Source organism: Kwoniella botswanensis, chromosome 1 (genome assembly GCF_036426115.1).
Source record: "Kwoniella botswanensis chromosome 1, complete sequence".
Classification (NCBI taxonomy): Eukaryota; Fungi; Basidiomycota; class Tremellomycetes; order Tremellales; family Cryptococcaceae; genus Kwoniella; species Kwoniella botswanensis.
In genome coordinates, this window is record NC_088599.1 from 7,067,721 (window position 1) to 7,088,548 (window position 20,828).

At 44.7% G+C, this 20,828-nt stretch overlaps 8 protein-coding genes across 8 annotated transcripts; 6 read left to right on the plus strand and 2 right to left on the minus strand.

The window, feature by feature from the left end:
- Nucleotides 1-232: 232 nt before the first annotated feature.
- L199_002669 (uncharacterized protein) lies at nucleotides 233-1,535 on the plus strand (the record flags this gene model as incomplete). Its single annotated transcript, XM_064888408.1, has 5 exons — nucleotides 233-363; nucleotides 460-544; nucleotides 619-740; nucleotides 800-997; nucleotides 1,142-1,535. The coding sequence occupies 5 exons, from the start codon at nucleotides 233-235 to the stop codon at nucleotides 1,533-1,535; spliced, it is 930 nt and encodes a 309-aa protein (XP_064744480.1).
- A 1,430-nt stretch (nucleotides 1,536-2,965) lies between these two features.
- On the plus strand, nucleotides 2,966-5,822 carry L199_002670 (uncharacterized protein; the record flags this gene model as incomplete). Its single annotated transcript, XM_064888409.1, has 13 exons — nucleotides 2,966-3,352; nucleotides 3,424-3,632; nucleotides 3,707-3,752; nucleotides 3,833-3,921; nucleotides 3,984-4,004; nucleotides 4,090-4,121; nucleotides 4,196-4,424; nucleotides 4,482-4,642; nucleotides 4,729-4,988; nucleotides 5,042-5,210; nucleotides 5,307-5,569; nucleotides 5,656-5,736; nucleotides 5,796-5,822. The coding sequence occupies 13 exons, from the start codon at nucleotides 2,966-2,968 to the stop codon at nucleotides 5,820-5,822; spliced, it is 1,974 nt and encodes a 657-aa protein (XP_064744481.1).
- A 625-nt stretch (nucleotides 5,823-6,447) lies between these two features.
- On the plus strand, nucleotides 6,448-7,054 carry L199_002671 (uncharacterized protein; the record flags this gene model as incomplete). Its single annotated transcript, XM_064888410.1, has 4 exons — nucleotides 6,448-6,497; nucleotides 6,558-6,660; nucleotides 6,789-6,959; nucleotides 7,034-7,054. 4 exons carry the CDS (start codon nucleotides 6,448-6,450, stop codon nucleotides 7,052-7,054), a joined length of 345 nt encoding a protein of 114 aa, XP_064744482.1.
- Nucleotides 7,055-7,310: 256 nt separating this feature from the next.
- On the plus strand, nucleotides 7,311-7,842 carry L199_002672 (uncharacterized protein; the record flags this gene model as incomplete). Its single annotated transcript, XM_064888411.1, has 5 exons — nucleotides 7,311-7,407; nucleotides 7,484-7,555; nucleotides 7,627-7,644; nucleotides 7,732-7,747; nucleotides 7,806-7,842. 5 exons carry the CDS (start codon nucleotides 7,311-7,313, stop codon nucleotides 7,840-7,842), a joined length of 240 nt encoding a protein of 79 aa, XP_064744483.1.
- Nucleotides 7,843-8,248: 406 nt separating this feature from the next.
- L199_002673 (uncharacterized protein) lies at nucleotides 8,249-10,989 on the plus strand (the record flags this gene model as incomplete). Its single annotated transcript, XM_064888412.1, has 9 exons — nucleotides 8,249-8,341; nucleotides 8,475-9,239; nucleotides 9,313-9,508; nucleotides 9,629-9,933; nucleotides 10,018-10,332; nucleotides 10,413-10,548; nucleotides 10,622-10,660; nucleotides 10,718-10,839; nucleotides 10,912-10,989. The coding sequence occupies 9 exons, from the start codon at nucleotides 8,249-8,251 to the stop codon at nucleotides 10,987-10,989; spliced, it is 2,049 nt and encodes a 682-aa protein (XP_064744484.1).
- Nucleotides 10,990-11,267: 278 nt separating this feature from the next.
- L199_002674 (uncharacterized protein) lies at nucleotides 11,268-14,555 on the minus strand (the record flags this gene model as incomplete). The annotated part of the gene is made up of 13 exons (XM_064888413.1): nucleotides 11,268-11,620; nucleotides 11,698-11,782; nucleotides 11,862-12,151; nucleotides 12,228-12,288; nucleotides 12,359-12,514; nucleotides 12,579-12,731; nucleotides 12,806-12,844; nucleotides 12,929-13,383; nucleotides 13,468-13,588; nucleotides 13,665-13,757; nucleotides 13,887-14,061; nucleotides 14,178-14,271; nucleotides 14,375-14,555. The coding sequence occupies 13 exons, from the start codon at nucleotides 14,553-14,555 to the stop codon at nucleotides 11,268-11,270; spliced, it is 2,256 nt and encodes a 751-aa protein (XP_064744485.1).
- Nucleotides 14,556-14,875: 320 nt separating this feature from the next.
- On the plus strand, nucleotides 14,876-16,137 carry L199_002675 (uncharacterized protein; the record flags this gene model as incomplete). The annotated part of the gene is made up of 4 exons (XM_064888414.1): nucleotides 14,876-15,175; nucleotides 15,279-15,641; nucleotides 15,807-15,858; nucleotides 15,926-16,137. 4 exons carry the CDS (start codon nucleotides 14,876-14,878, stop codon nucleotides 16,135-16,137), a joined length of 927 nt encoding a protein of 308 aa, XP_064744486.1.
- Nucleotides 16,138-16,552: 415 nt separating this feature from the next.
- On the minus strand, nucleotides 16,553-20,436 carry L199_002676 (uncharacterized protein; the record flags this gene model as incomplete). Its single annotated transcript, XM_064888415.1, has 8 exons — nucleotides 16,553-17,385; nucleotides 17,443-18,972; nucleotides 19,023-19,272; nucleotides 19,331-19,410; nucleotides 19,470-19,569; nucleotides 19,622-19,704; nucleotides 19,766-19,969; nucleotides 20,031-20,436. 8 exons carry the CDS (start codon nucleotides 20,434-20,436, stop codon nucleotides 16,553-16,555), a joined length of 3,486 nt encoding a protein of 1,161 aa, XP_064744487.1.
- Between the last annotated feature and the right edge of the window lie 392 nt (nucleotides 20,437-20,828).

The window sequence follows — 20,828 nt, forward strand, 5'->3', positions numbered from 1 at the left end:
ACCACCTGTAGACACTCAGCAGTCCACTATTCACCTTCAATCCTCTCCAGAGATCATCTGAACTCAAACGGAACTCAAACGCTCGAAAGGCCAGCGAAATCACATTTGCTCATCAGTCACATCCCAAACACAGATTTATTCAGATATTCGATAGCTCCCCAGCCATTCTAATCAACGTATCTGCCTCTGCTCTTCGACATTTCGCTAGATTCCTCCTTGTACACCCCATATAATGGCTCAAGGCACTGTCCCTACACGTCGCACCACTTCACTTTCCGGATCAGCTAGATTATCCTTGAGTGTGGGGAAAACAAATAACAATGCACCTAGTCCAGCTTCGGGGAGACATCCATTAAGACAGGAGTGAGTGAAATGTAGCTGTTGTACTCAGCCTTAATTGGCGATATACAAATATCGTTACGGGGTGATCTGGTTCCAAGCTGACTTTGTCATGTTTAGCTGGTCAATATCTTATGTACATCGACCACCAGGTGCGAAAGTTGAGTATGAGAAGGAAATCAGGAAAGTAGCTACTTTTGGATCTGTACGTGTATCTTCTCGTCTCATCAACACTGATGCAGGGTATTCTCAAAAATATGTACTAATGGCTTTCCATAGATTGAATCATTTCTTCATCTCTATTCGCACATCACACCTCCTAACGAATTGCCTCCAGTGACGGATATATTGGTGTTTGTAAGTAGGATTGGTAGACCGGGGGTGTGGGAGGAAATGAGAGAGTGAGTATATGATTCTGTATCATTGTACTGCTGTATCTTGTGCTGACTTGTGTGTTTAGTGGTGGTAAATTCACGATCCGACTTGTCCATCCCATCACGCCGTTACTGTTCGAGAACCTCCTTCTAGCACTCATAGGCGATCAGTTTGACGAGTCGGATAATGTTGTAGGATGTGTGTTGAGTGTGAGGCAGGCAGAGGATATCTTGAGTGTTTGGGTGGAAGAGGAGAGTGATAGTGTTAGAAGTGGAGCTTTGAAGTGAGTTTGGCACTGTCTCGATGATTGGGTCCATTCAAATACGTCGCAGATCCGACCCTTTCTTCCATACGATATGTTGTCCAACATGACTATTGATTGTTAAAATTCGTATACTGATCATATCACCCGTATTCTTATCAACAGAGAGAAGATCCTCACCTTGCTCAGTCTCCCATCCACTACATCCTGCGAATACCGTGCCAATCGAGCATTACTCGAAGCTACCTCAAAACCACCTTACAACAATAACAATAACAACAACAGTAATAGCATCACTAATAATTCAGGTTCAGTGAACAATGATCATGAATCAACGCATCATCACCATAATAATCATCGACAACATCAAAACTCCCATCAACATCAACATCATTCGCATCACAATCACACGCATGCTCATAGGGAACACACGTATGAGCGGGGTCATTGGGGAGGAGGCGGAGGTGGTAGGGAGAGAAGAAATCAAAATCAAAACCAAACGTCTGGGAGTGGAGCAATAGGAGGGGAAAAGAAGGAACCTGGTTCTTGGGGGTTATAGCCCCCGCTAGACTCTCAGAGTGGGAAGGAAGATATGTGGAGTTACATGCTCGTTGTGTGATATCAAGTCGACTAAGGTATGCACAATAGAATGACAATGTGATACCCTATCTTTAATTGATTCTGCTGCTGATCCTGTGGAGCCATGGGGAAGGAGACCGAAAGCATCCGATTTATCGAAGATTGGATTCGACGATTAGCTTACAGAAACTGGTAACTGATGTGGCTTGTATATGGTACACACCTTTCTGATAACAATTGTATCCGTACCTGTGGCTTACAGTATATCTTATCCGTGGCTTCACCTTGAAGGAGATCTCCTTTTCCTTGCAGTTCCTGCCTTGTCGATGTCCTTTCCTACTCTTCTCTTGGAGCTCTCCTTTCCTTTCCTTCCCACAGATCAAGTGATCAATAGGAAAGTATCCAGTTGGTCGTCATGGTCTGATTTGTTCTCATACAGATCCGTGCATGTGTACGATTGTAGGTGAAAATGGGTCTGAAGAATCTGAGTGAGTGTATACACATACCTCAAGTATGTGTATCTGTGTCTGTACACACAGCGTCACGGTGGTGTGCTCATGTTGTAATTGATTCCGCTGGGTGTGAAATGTACCTGAACCCCTTCAAGCCTCGAACGTTTATATCTCTGCAGTTCGCTGTGAATCTTGTATCACGTCGATCTTCGAGTCAAGACCACTTTGGATTAGATTAGGAACGACCAATCTTTGGTAATCAATCACTTTAGTACTTGTGGAAAGGAATGTTTGTGTAAGATGAAACCAATCTTACCCGAATTATCTCCTTTATTCCTTCTGTTCTTCCTACATTCGGATCCATTCCTTTGATAAATTATCGGTATCGGAATGTGGGTTAACCGCGACTCATCCAAGGGGGAGATACCAGTCATGATGGATACTGACAACATCATCGTAAAAAGGAAGATGGATAACGCAATGACCTCGGTTTCATACGACGCCTCACACACCGAGATGTTATCTTTAAGCTTTGTCTACGATCTAGAACAAAATGATCAATTATCGATCAGCTCCAATCTGTCCAAAGTCAACTCAAAAGCACCCTTTCTTCCTTCTCTCTTAATCATGGTGATAAAGTATATATAAAGACAGAGAATTACGATCGACAGGATAGAATCATCATTCTTCATCCCTTCCTTCCCCTTTCACTTTTCAGTTCTCACTCCACTTCCACTCGCTCGTAGACATATAACATACAACATACAAACCATCCATTGACTGATATTCACCTGCCCGACCTTCATAGGGCTTTGACTTGACCATCTACTTACCCACCTGCCAGTACCCCAGCCATCCATCCATCCATTATAAATCCGCAGGTCGGATATACTCCTTTTTCTCATCAACTACTACTACCTACAATATTACTGTAACTCCACCACTTCACCTATCCAAGATGTCTTTTTCTAAGTTCGACCTCACCCTCCTGAAAAGAACAGCCTGGGGTGGATTCGATGCCGATCACCCATTCGAGATCCTCTCGAATCCCGATCAAGTCCCACCATTATTCATAGCGATATTGACTCTAATCTTATTTGGGTTTTTCCTATTATCCAACTTGCCCAAGGTGATTTATCGCTTTTCATCCAATTCGAGGGGTGGTGAATTATTCAATGGAATCAAATTATCTCGTAAACCACCTTCACCTTCACCGAATGTTTTGGGAGGAGGAATCGCTTTGGCTCAAACTCCAATTACTGCTCGATCAAGAGCATCAACTTTCGTTTCTACCTCTTTCCTTCCACCTCTTCCTTCCTCTTCTCACGAAGGTGTAGTAGGTGTAGTAGGTGTTGGATCACCTACATACCCTTCACCGACTTATCAGACTCCAGATACTGCCACTCCCCTCCGAAGTTTCAATATGGTAGCTATCCTTCACCATCGACTGAGAAACTCATCAGACGAACCAACCCACCTAAAAGCTTCCCGTTGTTGAGTAGCTTTATCCCGCTAGGACACTACTTGGATGCCTATATACCGTTGGCAGGGTATACACTAGGACAGACGTTTGTTTGTCTACTCTGGGCTGGTCTGACTGCCTTGGAATTATTCTACAATTGCGAGTGAGTGATACGGTGATCGCAGTAAGAATGAAGACTCTGAGCTGACGTGAGATTTTGAAATTGATCAATTGTAGTGTCGTGACTGAGAACGTCAGATCAGGTTTCGTAGCTACAAACCAAGTGAGTACGATAGTATATCATCAATAGTCTGCAGTCTGCCGAAGCTTACCGTATGCTAATCTATATCAATATGGCGCCAGCTACCTATCGTCTTTCTCCTTGCTGGTAAGGTGAACTGGATTGGGTACTTGGTAGGCAAAGGATATGAAAAGTTAAATTTCCTGCATCGGTGAGTCCTAAAGTGTTTATCGTGTGTGTGAATAAAATCGGCTGACCATTCTCGTTCTTCAGGTTTGTCGGAAGATGTATCTTGTAAGTCGATCTGGAAGTTGCCCATTATCCTCCATATATATCGATTGAGTAGACGGGTTGATTCATCTTATCGCATATGATGTAGCATCGCTGCCACCTTCCATGCTGGCGGATACTGTAAGTCTCTTGTCCTCTTCATGAGCAACATTGACAAGTATACTAATTGCCCATGCGATTATCTTATCTCTCAGTGGTCAAATGGATGAAGAAAGGTGGTATAGCTTACGTTTCCGAAGCTTCCCAAAAACCATTCATAATGGCCGGTTCAGTCGCCTGGTCCGCATTCGCCTTTATAGGTGTAACTTCCATTCCAATCATTCGAAGGAGGATGTACGCCCTGTTTTGGACTTGTCATTGGATAGGTTTCGTCACTGCTATAACAGCTTTAAGTTTCCATAAACCTTATACAGGTTTATTTGCGTGAGTCCTGTGTCATGTGGAATGAAATATGCACTTACTGTACTGGTGATGAAATAGGACGATTTGTCTACTACTCTACACTAAAGATTTGATCCTTCGACTAATCTTGAAAACTCGTATTGTCCCAGCCCGAATCATTGCTCTACCCGCACCATCGAGCGACTTATCCTCTGGATCCACACAGATCGTCCTACCTCTTCGATCAGGTTGGAGAGCAGGTCAACATGTTTTTATCCGAATACCCGCTTGAGGGAAGTCGGCGGTATGGCATGGCTTGAGAATCATCCTTTTACGATTGGTTCAGGTGAAGGTGGAGAGTTGGTCTTGATTGCGAAGAAGGCGGGTGATTGGACGAGAAATTTATACGATTTTGCATTAAGAGGTGGGATTGCCCAACCCGCTTACCAGCGAAAGCAAGAACAGAAGGAGAAAGATGAGGAGGGGATGAACGAAATTGATTTTTCACAAGAGGATAAGAGGGACTTGGCTTTAGATATGGGTATGGTCGAAAGGGTCGAACAGGTTTTGGGAAGAAGTTGTAAAGTCCTGGTTGAAGGTCCTTACGTGAGTCAACCATAGTTCCGTATGAGTTTGGCTGAGTATTGATGGATCGGTAGGGAGGACCATGTTCAACTGTCTTTGCGAGTTATTCAGGGATCATGTTAATTGCTGGTGGGAGTGGTATTACCTATTCTTTAGGAATGTTTGAAGATGTCATTAAGAAAGCTGAAGAAGGACATCTGAGAGCGAGTACCGTCCATTTCGTATGGGCAGTGAAGACTTATGGTAAGCTGAGTCAACTTCTTCATGTCATTAACCCTTCACAGTGTCGAGAGTGTGGTAGGCTAATATAGTCGATTTATCACTGTTTTCGTCTGGTAGAGGACGCACTTCCTCTTCTAAGTCATTTGGAAGATCTCAATTCCCGAGCACGAGATACGACGTTCAAACCTGTTATCACCATATACATCTCGCGATCGTATCGTAGAGAAACGTTCCTCCAAGGAAGTATACGGTTCGTCACTGAACGACCGGACTTACCCACCATAGTCAGAGAAGGGGTCAGTAAGACTAGGATGGATAGTTTGAGTTATGCCAACTCCCCTGGAGCGAGTAATTGTGGATTAATATTGGGCGTTTGTGGGGTAAGTTTCTCCAGGGATTACGCATTTGGACTACTACAGTACACTTGTAGGCAGCTGACAAATTGTGTTCGTTGGTGATATAATAGCCTAGACGGCTTATTGACGGGACTAATCTTGCTGTAAGGAGTGTTTCGTGGAAAGAGAAAAAGGATATCGGAGGGATAACGGTAAGCAGAATGCTCACGACTAAGCTCGAGTATATTTGCTGATCTCGATGTCAACCAAGGTTCATAACGAGACTTTTGGTTGGTGATATTGCCATACGATGATGGGATCAAACTGGACCCGGAGAGGTGATGGATGTTATATATATTACATATAGACTCAAAAAGGGATTTTCATCTGTGTATAGAGATTGTATTCAACTTCAGTAGAATTAGAAGTAGATATGATGCAGGAAGCCTGGAGCTTGAACATCTATGATATTGTACCATGATATGCCTACAAGATATGGTCAGCAATCATGATATGATGGAGCTCCATCTGATATATCAGTCGGGTTAATCGCATACCTGCCCTGATACCTTTCGAGCAGGACATTGCGACATAGCACAAACCTCTTATTCCTTTGTCTACCTTTAGCACACTTCGAATCTGGCGTCAGAAGCATAAGAGGAGTAAGAGGACAAAGGAGGATGAAGGTCAACCATTTGGTATGCTTCGTCGACTTATAGAGGTCAAGTCGAATACGGTTATGAATTCGTTTCTTTTTCTTTCCAAAACAATTATCGTGTTACTCTGAGCTGTTGACATCTAAGAATCAATCAACCTGCTTAGTGGATGCTGCTCAACAATCGCCAAGAGTATGTACCGGGCACCTTGAGTGGTCATCATATAGGCATTGCTGATGATTGCTTGTTTGTTTCCGATTAGTGCCGATGAATATTGCTCCTCATCAGATCCATCATCCATATGTGAACCCACAAGAGTACGTTTATCACCCTTCCTCCTTACCTTTCGTGTATATTCAATGGTCGGTTACTCGCAGGATCCCCTTCCCAACAATGACTCTCCCAGGAGGTGGAAGACTAGGGTTCTTCCCAGCTGTGAAAACTAGATTCGCTGGACCCAACGTAGGATTCGGAGCGGGTGTACGTGCCGTCTTACGTCTCATATCCCACATCTCACGGCCTAAGACGTACTGTACTGCCTACCTTCTTCTATAGTTTCTCAGTTGAGTTTCAGTACATCCGCTGATGATTCGCTTCCACGTTGACAGCTTATGGGAATGCCACACCCTCTGGGATCACCCCTAGCTTGGGGAGTAGGAACTGGCATCGATAATACCGCTGCATCTTGGAGGAGGTATTATGGTGTTGCAGGGATGTTAACGGGTTATCCACTCCATGGGAGGTTACCTGGTAAGACTGGAGTAGGAGGCTATTGGGGGGTGAGTGTGCATGTCAGGCCATAAATCGATTTTATGCTGGTCCTGTTTGCTGACAAGGTGTTGTGTACTCGAAGGGATGGCATATGCGTGATTAACATGATAGATTGACTTGAAATGGATGCATGTATGGTTTCGGTGTTGTTTTGTTTTGTGGTCTGACGTCATTTGGATTAATCCCACTGCGAATGAATTTTGCGGTGTCGTTGTATCTTTACTGCTCCATGTGAGATGTTTATTTTGGGATACAGATACAGCACTCAAAGAGTACAAGAATCACTCTCACAAAGTCTCTTCTTATCAGATCTCTAAACATTCACATTCGAGAAGTCTACACAAATCCATTTGAAAACCATGTCGTACCAGCTCAACACCGCGCCAATTTTACAAGCTCAACCCTCCATCGAGCAGCCTATTGTCGCTAAACAACCGTCAGCTAAGACCATGATGAGTGAGTCACTGATACTGCCATCGCGAAAGCAAGGATCCTCGCCTGAGATTTGCTGACCTTTGGATTCTGTCTTTAGATGCCAAGTCACCAAGCTCGGAAGAAAGTGGACAGAAGGAAGAAGCGATGCGATTGAGAGGTGGATGTCCAGGTATGTCACCCCCTTTCACATCAGACCTGCTTAGATCAACGTGAGCTGATGGATTAACTGTATTCTAACAGGTCATTTCTGTGGTCTACGTGAGTATACTCGACTATAACCTTGGGTTGAAATGATAACACAGAAATACTGATGCTCTCTCGATTTTGGCTGTTTGCATCGAATAGCTATCCTTCCGTGTCGGTAAGTCAACTGGAATGTGAACCTCATCTATACATGTAGCTGACAATCAATCTTACAGATGCGATATCTGTATCATCCCCATCCCATGCTGCTAAACCCACGCAGCTCACAAACATCCATACACGTCGAACTCATCTGCTCATTCACGAAATATATGTTCATACTTTCTGTAGCTAACTATTCCATGTATTGCTATTTGTCCTTCTCTATCGTCTGTGATCTGAGGTTGTCTGTCTGGTTGCATCCGGTGCACAAGTACCACTAGCATTTATGATCAGCCTTGTAATCCCCATTAGCAACTTGACTTGGCGCGAGCATCGACCATTACGAAATGTTGTAATCGGATATGAACCCAATGGATAACCGGTAACTTGAACTCGCAAAAGAGTGTCTGAACAGCGTTGAATGATCCACTCTCTCTTTCCTTCTCTCCCTCTTCCCTTCTATTACACTTGGTAGTTACACCTCACTCTGTAGCACTCCATCAAACAATACGACCACATGCAGTCGTTCTTGGGTGGTGATAAAGGTGGTTCTTCCAATCCTCTCAAACAGATAGGTCAGAGAGAGGGTGCGGATAACAGTCTTTTCAAGGTAGGTTTTCTACCATCAAACCACTACAATAGACGGACTCTTCGTCTGTCTAGGTGGCTTCCGTCCTATTCTACATTCCATTGAGTGAAAATTGTTATCGAGAAGAGATTTTACTGACAAACATGTGATATAGGATCGATATTCCCCCGCTGAACCAAGTTCCTCTCAATCATCTTCATCGGCCTTTCGATCACCTCCACAGATAACCCACCATCAACCCCCTTCAGCATCTTCAGCAGCCCTTCATTCTACTCCACATCCTTTCAACTTATCTCATCTATCAGCTGCACTATCTCAGCCTGGTCCACAAGCTGGACCATTACAGCTTCATCAGCCTGCTCCAATTGCTTCACCTCAATTCAACGCCCAGTGGGAACAAGCTAGATCGAATGGTCATTCGCCAGTCCCTCAAAATGTCGTTCAGGCGAGGACCCCTCAACAATCAGCCTGGTCGGGCGACTTTCAATCTTTCCACGGTAAAGGTAAAGGAAGGGCTGTAGAGCAACCTTCGTCACCTCAGGTATCCTCCCCTTACCAAAATGGTTATTCCAGCTTTACACCTCATCATGGTGGTGGATTTCAACCGTCTTTCCAACCTATGTATCAAGGCATGATCCCCCATCAACAAATTCAACCTCAAACTCAGGGTCAGGCGCACAGGTTTGTGGATCAGAAAGAGATGGATGACTTATTTGCAAGAGCCGAAGAAGACTATAAGGCTTCTTCATCAGAAGCTCAAGTTGACAAAGCACAAGAACAAGATCAAGAACAAGAACAAGATGGTATTGAAGAGATGACCTCTGATCCGAAGGGTGATCTAGAAAAGGTATGGGAGAGTTTGAAACCCGAAGCTGAGAGGTTGAATCAATTAGCAGAGTGGGAGAAGGATTTCTCTCAGGTGAGCTTTGGATACATTTTGCAAAATGGTATTTCAAGGTTAGAGCTGATGATATCCCATGATACACATATAGTTCACAAACGATGAAGACGACCTGTTCGATACTCTGAACGAAAGTCTCAATAGATCGGATGTAGGTCAAAGACCTTTGGAACAGCAAATGCACATAGATAGGGATGTTGGTGGATTGGCCGTGCCGGATGGACTTGATCACTATAATGGTGTACAAAGGGATGATGGAATCCCACAACATAGGGGATATGATTATGGTGAGTCTAGTCGAAGTTTTCACCTGTTCATCTTATGTCCATCCCATCAAATTCTTGGTATATTGATCAATGGCGATGATATCATCGACCCTTGCAAGTTGTAGCTGACCCTCCCATTAGCATCAAACAACATTCACGACTCTTCTGAACTCGCCGTACTATGGGCAGAAGCCAATCGAATAGTCACCGACGGAGGTTCACTTACACAAGCTGGATTAATGCTGGAGTCGTTTGTACGCAGATCGACCGCTCAGGATAGGCAACAACTCCACGTCTCGGCCACGGAAGCTTGGTCATTGCTTGGGAGAGTACATGCAATGGACGAGAAGGAGGAACCAGCAATGAGAGCTTTCGAGGAGGGAAGGAAAACTTTGGGAGAAGAAGGGGTGAGAGGGAAAGAAAGTGTAGCAGGGGAGATGTTGACTGTAAGTTCATGTTACTAATCTAATCTACAGATTTATACTATCGTTATAGCAGATTCGCAATACTGATAATTCACGCGATTGTAGAATCTCGCAATTTCATATGTCAATGAGTCCCTCGATTTAGCTGCACTTACCGTACTTCACCAGTACTTGTCTCTCGTACACCCAACACATGCAGGTCAAGCGCCTTCCAGATCATCATTGGGGGATAACAACTCGCCATGGGCATTGCACGAATCGATGGCTGAGCGGTTCTTGAATCTGGCAAGAGAACAATGGCAGAATACTCAATCGGTTGATCCAAATGTCCAAGTCGGTCTAGGAACTCTGTATTACATGATGGATAATTATGAAGAAGCCAGAGGATGTTGGACTAACGCTCTAGGTGAAAAACCTGATGTGAGTTCTCTTCTCTTACATCCTGTGTGAGTGCACTATACGGACATACAACTTACTCTTGGCTTGTTCACGCGACGCAGGATTACCTCTTGTGGAACAGGCTAGGCGCGACTCTAGCGAATGGAGGGAACTCCGAAGAAGCTGTTGATGCGTATAGGAGAGCATTGGAACTGAAACCTACTTTCACAAGAGCGATATTCAATCTAGGTGTGGCTTGTGAGTGTAGCGAATATGACCTGTTTACCTTTTGCAGAGTCGAAAACAGAATGACTGATTTATGTGCGAGCAGGTCTCAACATTGGTGTATATAAAGAATCGGCCGAACATCGTGGGTCATTCCTTCATCACTCATGGGTACCATATGCTGAAATGCTATTTCGTACAGTCTTAGCAGCCTTATCACTCCATTCCAACCAATCTCAATCAGATCCAGACAGGGATAGTGATATTCTATCTTCTGATTCATGGAGTATCTGGTCCACCCTCAGAAGAGCTTTGGTAGCTTTGGTAAGTGCCAAATTCCATTGGCTTGTGATATGCTCCCAATAGCTGATGATATTCTTTGGTCAATGCATACAGAACATGAACCAATTGGCAGGTAACGCCGAGCCGGGAGCAGATTTGAATATATTCAGACAAGCTGGATTCGATTTTTGATGAACGAACTCACATAAGAATGAGAAATACGATTATAGTACAACTTGGTAGATGCTCGTATCATATAGCACGATAGCGATATGATAGTGGAATAAGAGGAGTATTGCATCAAGTCCATCGTTGACAAGTATGGACAAACGATGTTAACGATGTGTGTAGCTTTATTATATGCGTGTTAATCTATTTGCTATGCACATATACTGAGAATCAGTACTCTAGTAGGTTCCATGTCGACCATTGATTTCATCTATGTAAATTGCCAATCTTGGCGCATTGACCTATTTCTCCTCCACTACAATTCTCTCCTTGTCATTCACTTCCACTTCTTTGTCCTGTTCCTCCCTTAATACCTTCTCACTTTTCTTTACTTTCCCGTCTTCCTCAATGATTTTCTCTTTGATTACTTCTTTGTCTTTCTCTTTCTCCTCAATCTCTTCCACTTCCTCCTCCTTCACTTCCTCCTTTCGTAAACCTTTCAAACTCGTCAAACCATATTCCTTCAAGACTTCATCTGAAGATATCGAAGGTGATCTGAAAACAGGATCGATACCTGATGTACCTGATTTAGGGAATGCGATTACCTCTCTGATTGATCTCGTCTCGCATAAGATTGATACTAATCGATCGAAGCCTGTGTAATGTGGAATGACATAATGATAAATCAGCTTCGGGTCCAATCTCTTCTGCCAAATTGGTGTTGATATTCACCCAGAGCTATACCTCCATGAGGTGGTGCACCACATCGTAATGCTTTCAGAAGATGATCGAACCGGCCAATCTCTTCATCATCGAGCTAAAATATCAAACACAATCAGCCTTCAACTTCCAGCCCCACTGAGATTATGTGGGAGATGCATTTGACTATAACCCACCTGTAAAACCTCTTTCATCACCCACTCCTGTAACTCAGCGTCATGTATCCTGACACTTCCTCCCCCTATCTCCTGTCCATTTAATACCAAATCATAGTGTTGACCCCTGACACCATCTACTTTACCTTTCTTGAGATCTTCCAGATCTTCCCACATCGGGGAAGTGAACGGATGATGGGTCGAGGCATATCGACCTTTTGATAATTGCGCTTTATCTTCGTCTGCTAGGGTGAACAAGGGGAATTGCGTTATCCATAGGAAATGAGGTTGAATAGGGAGTTGCAATAGTCCTGTATCGGTCAATCAATCTGTCATGTTAGCTATCCCATGTTTTCACGGAAGGTGTAACTCAATTAGTGGACATACCCTTGGAAGATAGTATCTCAGATATCTGGACTCTCAATCTACCAAGATGTGTCCATCCGCCCTGCAGCCATGAATCAGCACCAAGCGTAGATACTATCGAACTGGATCAGTCTAGCATCGACTTTACGTACCTCGGCAATCTTCTTTCGCCTAGATACCCAAACGACATCACCGGGTCTGACACCTGCTGGCAAGGTTTTATCCTGTTCCAGCCCTATAGGAGCAGTCAAGACTGATTCATTCTGCCAAGTGTAGATATTCTTATCGGTGATCTTGATATAATCGATCTATCAAATTTATCCATCAGCAGAAATTCATCTCGAGTCGCGATTGATTTTGACTGGGACTTACGAATTGACTGCTCTTCGCTAGAGATGGAATGTCTAAACCTTCCGCTTGATGAGCAGGGACAATCATGAATTCTACTGTTGATGGTGATTGATCAAGTAAGATCTTATCGAGAGAGGCGTCAGAGAGTGTAGGGTAGTACCCTATAGGCAAGGTCTGAATGACATCTCATCAGCTAAAATTAATTGTAACCCAATACTAGACTGTTGTGAAAGGCGAATCTCACTCACATACATCTCAAACCTCGTATCAGGTTTGTCCGATCCGTACTGATCCCAAAATCTCGACATTAGCTTCAGCCTCAAATCGCTGGGTAATGCAAAGAGATTTCATGTGAGTTCACAGCCACTCACAACATCCATAGCAACATCATAAGGCATAACTCTGAACCACCCCTCCAAATCGACACCTTTGATATCTTTCCAGATCTTCTTTACTAAACCTTCAATTATCTCTCTCACTTGTGATCCACCAATTGCCCAAGTCGATCTCATGCCCGCACTACCATCTTTCGCGATCGCTGCATTCGGTGCTGAACCATCTACGAATGCCATCTCGAGATCTATCTGTGTGAACTCAGGTTGTCTATCCTTCCGCCCATCTTCATCCCTGAAACATTTCGCAATTTGATAATACCTCGGTATAGCCCCCGAAGCGATCAAAAGTTGTTTGGGTTGCTGAGGAGATTGCGGGAGGGCGTAAAATCTTGGTGAACCGTCTGAAGAGGGTGTTCGGGTAGGTACTAAGAACTCTCGGGCGCCTTCAGGAGAGGAGTTGAGCAGTATGGGAGTCTCTACTTCGGTGAAACCTGAGAAAAAAAAGTATATCAGTATATCTTGAATTCTAGACGGAGACACAAGGTCTAGTATGGTATGGGGTATGCATGACATACCATTATCATGCAGGTAGTTTCGAACTATATGAGCGACTTTACTCCTCGTCTGGAGATTTTCAGCTAACTCGGCACGTCGTAAATCCAAATAACGATTTTGATTTCGTAGATCTTCGTTAGCCTACCCTCATTTTGGTTTGATCAGCCTCATGAGTCTCGATGATCTTGCGTTGCAGTCAACTGAATTGTTCACTTACAATTTCAGGTCTGTTGGGATAGAAGGGTAGTTGAGCATCGGCGGGGTTCAGGAGGGTTATCTGAGATAGATCTATCTCCACCTCGTCGACTGGCTGGGAATGGTGTGAGATGAGTCAGTATAGCGAGCACAGATGATGTTTTACCATTTGGATAGGCATGGGGCAGTCTCAATCTTACTACAGTTCTGAAAACGAGTGCAGGGGTAATGAAAGTGGACTCACAGCACTCGCACCTTTCGCTTTCTGCTTTCTCCCCTTCACCGTACCTTCCACCAACACCACGCTCTCCAAGGGCCATTCCATCAGATCTTGAGAAGCATCTTTCAGACGAGAGACAAGTTGGACTGAGGAGGTGGATGATCGGATGGTGAAAAAATGAAGGTTCTCGGAAGCTCGTCTACGAGCATGACATACGTTAGTTTACATCACAACAGCCGTCCAGCGGATGATTCGTGACATTGTTAAATAGTGATATATTGAGATATGATCAGGGTGGATGAGAACATAGCTCACCTCTGTGAGAATAGCCATCCAGCAACGACTACTTTCTGATTTTCCAGAGCGGGTGATAGATCCTGTATATCATGTGTTATCTTTGCTCGTGGGCCTATGAAGCGGAGTGCCAGTCAGCTCTGGTACTTCGCCCCTTTCTTTGTCATTTTCGGTTCAGAAGGATCTTCATTGTGATATTTTGGAAGCTTCCGGCTCACCATGATGAGCCTTTGGCCCACCCTTGGGTACATAAGGCTTGATAGATCTCGGTGATATCGTTGAATTCGCTCGACTGATCATCCTTGGTCCTACTGTTGAAAGGATACGAGACTTGCTGGTGACCGAGCATTTTGGACATGCTCTCAGACTCCGCAGAGCTCTGGAGCTGATTATCGACATCTTCTAATCAGGCAGTTAGTGACCTTGGGTTGAGGTCGTATTGATTGATGTATATGTAGATCCACGAACAAGACAACAAACACGAAAACAATCAAAATGCAGAAGTTGACGTTCAACTTTTTCTCGGTTATAGTTGGCTTTGTCCGAACGAGTTCAAATCTCTCAACAGATCATTCCGATCTCTTTCACATCTCACATCCAATCATACATCATTGTGCTACAGTCCCACTCGGGATCATTCCAACCAGTCCGAACAGATCCTCTACCGATAGCAGCATACGTTTCTTCCCCGTCAAAGGGCCTAGCAGATCATAACAAATATGGCTCTCCGCTCTCAAATCCTCACGTCATCTCTCCCATTCCTATCGACCCACTCATTCACCCGACCTGCGCTCCTTCAATCTCTCCGCTCAATGAAACCGGACATCACTAATCCCGATGCAGTGATAGATACGTTGTTCGGTCCAGGATCAGTTGGGGCGTCGAAGGCTCTAGTCGAGAGATGGGAAGAAGAGGGATTGAAAGTGATGAATAGCCCCATAGAAGGTAAAGAGGATCTGGGGGAGGTGCTAAGAAGGAGGATAGAGTATAGTTCGAAAGTCGGTGAACATCTCGTAGAGGTGGGTGTTTCATTCGTCTCATCTTCAAGACCAGTGTGAAATTGGAACGATCTTGTTCTATCTCACCTAACGATCAGAGTTGAATTGCTAATACTTTTCATAGGCATATGCCAATCTCTCTACACCGTCATCCACACCTTCAATACCGCTCCCTTCCTTACCAATCCTCAAGACATTGTTATCTTCTATAAAACTACCGCCATCGTATTCACCACCTTCCTCCTCGTCCTCACTGTCGAGGTCGGTTACGAATCCGAATCCGAAACTGAATGGCAATGTCAGCTCAGTATTAGACCAAATAAGTTCAATGACAGGAAACAGACTTCCATTACTATCAATCAACCCTCTAGGTCCCTTGGGATACGCATGGCGGATAGCAGACGAGGCGCTGTTCTTAACTGAACAGAAGGGTAAGCAAAAAGGAATCGTGAGGAGAGGGTATTGGAATGAACCTACGGGTCCTGGAGTGAGTGATATCTCTTCATACCTTACTTCTGTTGTACTCTTCCGTCAAGCTACTAACAATTCAGATTCTAATTCATCATACCTGATCTTGATCTATATCTGTTTTTACCAACATTGTTCACCGTGTGGGAAGATTTGCCATACTGAACATGTATTTCGTTGATAGCCCGAATGGTATACTAAGAGAATAGGACTTTCCTTAGTCTATTTATCATCAGGTAAGTCACCTCGCTTCATCTACATCCAGCCTATTGTATTTGTTAGACTAAATCAACATGAACACAGAGTCCCATCTTCTCCAACCTTATTCCGCATTATCATCGTCTTCCAACCCCCACTTGTCCAACGCTTTGAATGCCCTCGAGACCAATTTGAAGAGATATCAATCTACCCTATCCAGTTTGGAGAGGACTGAAGAGAATTTGGGTGACACAGCTGGATTTTTCGATTTTGTATTTAGGTCAATTGGTGGTATAGCAAGGAGTAGGTATATGTAGCTCTACCCACCCCATGGCTAATCTCATGTTATATGTGCATTGTATTATGAATGGTGCTCGTGTCATTCGTACAAGTCCTGGGTCTTTCTCTTGTCCTACCTGTGAGCTTACAAGACTGGATCTCGATGAGAAGTTGCAATACCATCGATGGATTGCTACAATCCGAATCCCATACCTAGATATATAGATAATTAGATAATAATGATATCCATCGTGTGTCGTCTATCCATACCATATTCATACACAAACAGATGAAGAGTACGTTTTAAGTATATCACTAACCCCGAAAATTCTATTTAATTTAGTTTAAATCATTTAAATCATCCTGTACTGTATCTCTCTTCTGATCTTACTACTAGATATAATTGTATATATGTATATATATATGTAGAATTGAGGTTACAGAACTTGGTTATCACACTTCTACTTCTTTAGCTTTCTCTTTTGCATTTTCGTTTTCTTCATTTCCTTCTACTTCTACTCCAGATTCCTTCAGTTCACCTTCTTCCTCTTTTTCGCCTTCCTTGTGATCAACTTCCATACCCGTCTTTTTACCTTGATCTATAGATACTTCCTCATCCTTCTTTTCACCTTCTTCGACAACCTCGGAAGCAGGTGCAGTCTTTGTCTCAACTTCAATTCCGGTATCCTCAGGTTCTCCCATCTCCACATCCGCATCTACATCACCATTAACCACTTCGCTCTTCTTATCTTTCTCAGCCACTCCGGAAGCCTTAGGCGACGAGGAAGGTAAAGGTGGTGTAGGTGGTCTTGAGTTTTCCTTCACCTCTCCTTCTTCCTCTCCATTCTGTTTCTCCACTTCGTCAGTTGCAGCAACAGTGGTTGATGTGTCCTTCTCCTTCTCCTTCTCTTTCTCTGGTTCAGCTTCAACCTTAGGCTCTTCCACCTTTTTTGCGTCCAAATCAATCTTCTCAATTTCCTCAGCAGGTGTCGATCGAGGTAAAGGCGATCCGATGGAAGGTGTATTGAGGACTTCAATGATCGTTCGTCTACTTGATGCGGCAGTAGGAGCAGGAGGTGAAATTGATTTATCGCCTTTGGGCTTTTTGGAGATGGTAGCTGGAGAAGATGAAGGTGAAGGTGGATCTAATCTCTTTGATCCTACAACGGACGGTGCAGCTGGACTTCGAGAAGACGGTGATCCATTTCGAGTCGTGCTATCTTTACTTGTCGGTGGTCGATCTCCATGTAATGTCATCAAAGCATCGGCAGCACCTTCATCGTAATCTACATATGGTATGTCAGCTATGACCTCACAGGAATCATCCGTAGTTTGTAGCTCACCTTCATCCACTGTCCTAGTGGGAACGGGCTTTTGAGGTGTCTGCTGAGGTGTACTCCTAACGGATGCAGAAGGACTACTAGCATTTGTAGGTCTAGGCGAAAGACCTCTAGGTTCATCATCCACATTAGCTTTGAGACCTCCTTTTGATTTATCCTTCTTGGCGCTATCCCCACTTCCCCTCTTGCTAGGTGGTTTATCATCTTTCGCTCTCTTGGCATTTCCAGATTTCTCATTCTCGTTCCTTCTTTTAGATCCAGCTTTACTACCTGTTGAGGGAGCAGGACTAGGCACTCTAATATCATCGGCTCGTAGATCCCTAGTAACTGATCCACGTCGGATAGACCCGTTGAGTTCTCTCTCATCGAATCTTCGTCCTTCATCACGGCGCCTGGCTTCCTCCGCTTCTCGCTTAGGGTCATATCGTGGATCAGGTCCCGAGGGGTAAGATCCTCGGTGTTCATAAGGATATCCAGGAGGGTATGGTGATTCGACAGCTCGAGGGTATTCTTGACTCCTGTAATCAGGTGGAAGCCTAGGAGAAGGTTGTTGACGAGGATCGACATTAGGATGAGGTACTCGATCTTGCATTCTGGGTGAAGGTCCTCGGACGTCGACTGGACCACCTGGAGGTATCCTTGATCTTTCTCTGCTTCTTTCCCACTCCTCGCGCTCTCTATCTCTAGGGTACGAAGGAGGATATCCTCCATGATTAGGTGGACCATTACCGAAAGGATCTCGTCGACCTGGAGAAGGGGGAGTTTCGATATGTCTCCCAGCAAGATCGAACCTTCCACCGCCATTATACTGAGGTCCACCGCGAGGAGGTTCGCCTCTTTCTCTGGGTCCATCTGGTCTTTCTGTCTCCATAGGTGCCAGAGGAGCATGTCTTGACATCGATCCTCGGCTTTCGTCGACATGAGCAAGAGGAGGAGGTACAGGTCCACCGCGGAATGGTCCAGGAGATTGAAGTCGACCAAATTCGCTACCAGGAGGTGGTGGAGGTAAGTCTCTTCCAGCAGCAGGTCCTTCACCTGGTGGAAGTTGTCCGGGATGACCATGGGGTGATTGACCGGGTGATTGACCGGGTGGATGTTGGCCGGTAGGTGTAGCGCTGTATTGAGATGGATGAACGTCGACTGGACCAGGAGCGGGAGGAAGGGGTGCATTGCCATGAGTTTGTAGAATGCTGAGTCGTTGCTTGATCGTCGTATTCGATGGATCTAGCTCGGCTGCCCTGGAATAAGCGTCGATTGCATCGGTAATTTGGTTGTTGCAAGATTCGTAAAGACTTCCTAAGTTGTACCATACTTCACTAATGTAAGGATTGAGTCGGATAGCTCGAGAGTAAGCATCAAGCGCATCTCTATATTGATTAATTTGATAGTAGAGGACACCGATGGAACACCAGAAAGTAGGGTTTCGACCATCCCGATAAACAGCTTGTTGATAAGCTTCGTACGCTTTGTTGTATCTTTGACCAGCCATGAAAGCTCGACCCAAGAGGTACCAACTTTGAGCATCGGTCCCGTCTAAAAGTGAAATCAGCTTATGTACATCGTTCTATAGTAGGGTCACTTACCAGTCTCGAGACTCTTGGTGAGGTACTGGACAGCCTTATCCTGATCGGCGAATGGAGCGCCAGGTTGGTGGTGAAGCCAACCAAGCTGTTGAAGTACTTTAGCATGGTCGGGTTGATGACTCAACACTCGCAGATACGCTTCCCGGGCATTTTCGTAATCTCGATCTTGTTCATATACGTGACCGAGCTGGAACCAGATATCCCATGAGGTGAGTGGACGAGGTGGATTGTTGAGGATGTATCGGAAACACTAGATTGTCGTTTTCCTCGTCAGCTTTGATAATGGAGTTACTCTGCGTTCAGCTCACCTCTAACGAAGCTCCGAATTTGCGTTGATGCTTGTATATGATACCTAATCGGAAGTAAATTTCGTTTGCTTTCTCGAAATCTACATATTTATATCAGCTTGCACCCTTCAAAGTCTGCCGCTATACGCGATAAACTTACTAGGATCCATCTTGAGCACGCTCGAGAAGGCTTCTTCAGCATGTTCGAATGAACCGTATCGGTCGTATAGAATGCCGATACCATACCATAATTTAGGTTCCTACCGAAATCATCAGTTATGATGTTACGGAGAATATGGAACAATGGCTCACCTTCGGATTAGGTAGATGGTATAACGCCTGTTGATAGGCGGTATACGCTTTCGGTAGATCATCTTTCATCAATAAGCAATGGCCTAATAGGGCATTCGCATGTAAGTTGAGCTAATCCCAAATCGTGGATACGTGACGACTCACCCATCGATCCCCATACTTCCCCATTCTCTTGGTTGATATTCAAAATCCTCTGGAAATACTCTATGGCTTTATCGAAATTATCTCTGCTCCTCGCAATGGAGGCGACAGCATTCAATCCAAGCACGGACGAAGGGTTATGTCGCAGAGCATTTTCGAACGCTGTTAGAGCTCGATCAGGGTTATTCATTCCTTCAGCGACGGCACCTACGTCACACACATAACATCAGCATCTGAAACCACTTCAAAAACAGACATGATGACATACCAATCAACATCCAAGTGTTTTCATTAGCATTAGCCAACTGAGCTAGGAGATTATCCATCTTTTCCTTTGCTGCCCTGGCAGCAGGGCTGATTGGGCCGCCCATACCTGCCGGATGGCCATGCCCATTTCCCATGGCTACGATCGATGGTGGACCGATGGCTTCTGGGGGAGGTCCAGCCATGGTCATAGGTGGCGGGTGAGGTCCACCGACCATTCCCGGAGCAGTAGGTGGTGGACCGTTTGAAACGTGTCTTGAGGAATGGTGGTGATGATGTGCAGATTGCGGGTATGGTGAATGTGAGGAAGAAGGTGGATAGCCCGATGGAGGACCATGGGAAGGGTACGCATGGGAAGAGTGGGAATGATGATGATGGTGGGATGAGTGCGACATCCTGGCGTCTGGCATAATGGGTCTGACTATTGGTCGATTCACGAGCGGTCGCATTTCAAAAGAGGTGATATCAGTAAGATGATAAATTCACATACAAAAGCATAACAATGCGGTCGAAAGTAAAACGGTGGCAAATAAGGGGAAGATACGGGGACCATAGAGGCGTTGCTGAGAAAGCATGACATAGTCATGGGCAACAACATGTCGTGATCCCGAGTCAAAGTCTGGTCGGACCAGAAGAGTGTCTTCCATCTTCTTGAACGATAACATCCTTTGTTCCGGATGCTTCAAGAAGATAGTATGACGACGAGATCTCCGATACGATGCGTATGTACAGAGTGGAATGGGCGTTCGAAGAAGGCATGGGATGACGAAACGATGAAAAGATGTTTGGAAGACAGACCTAT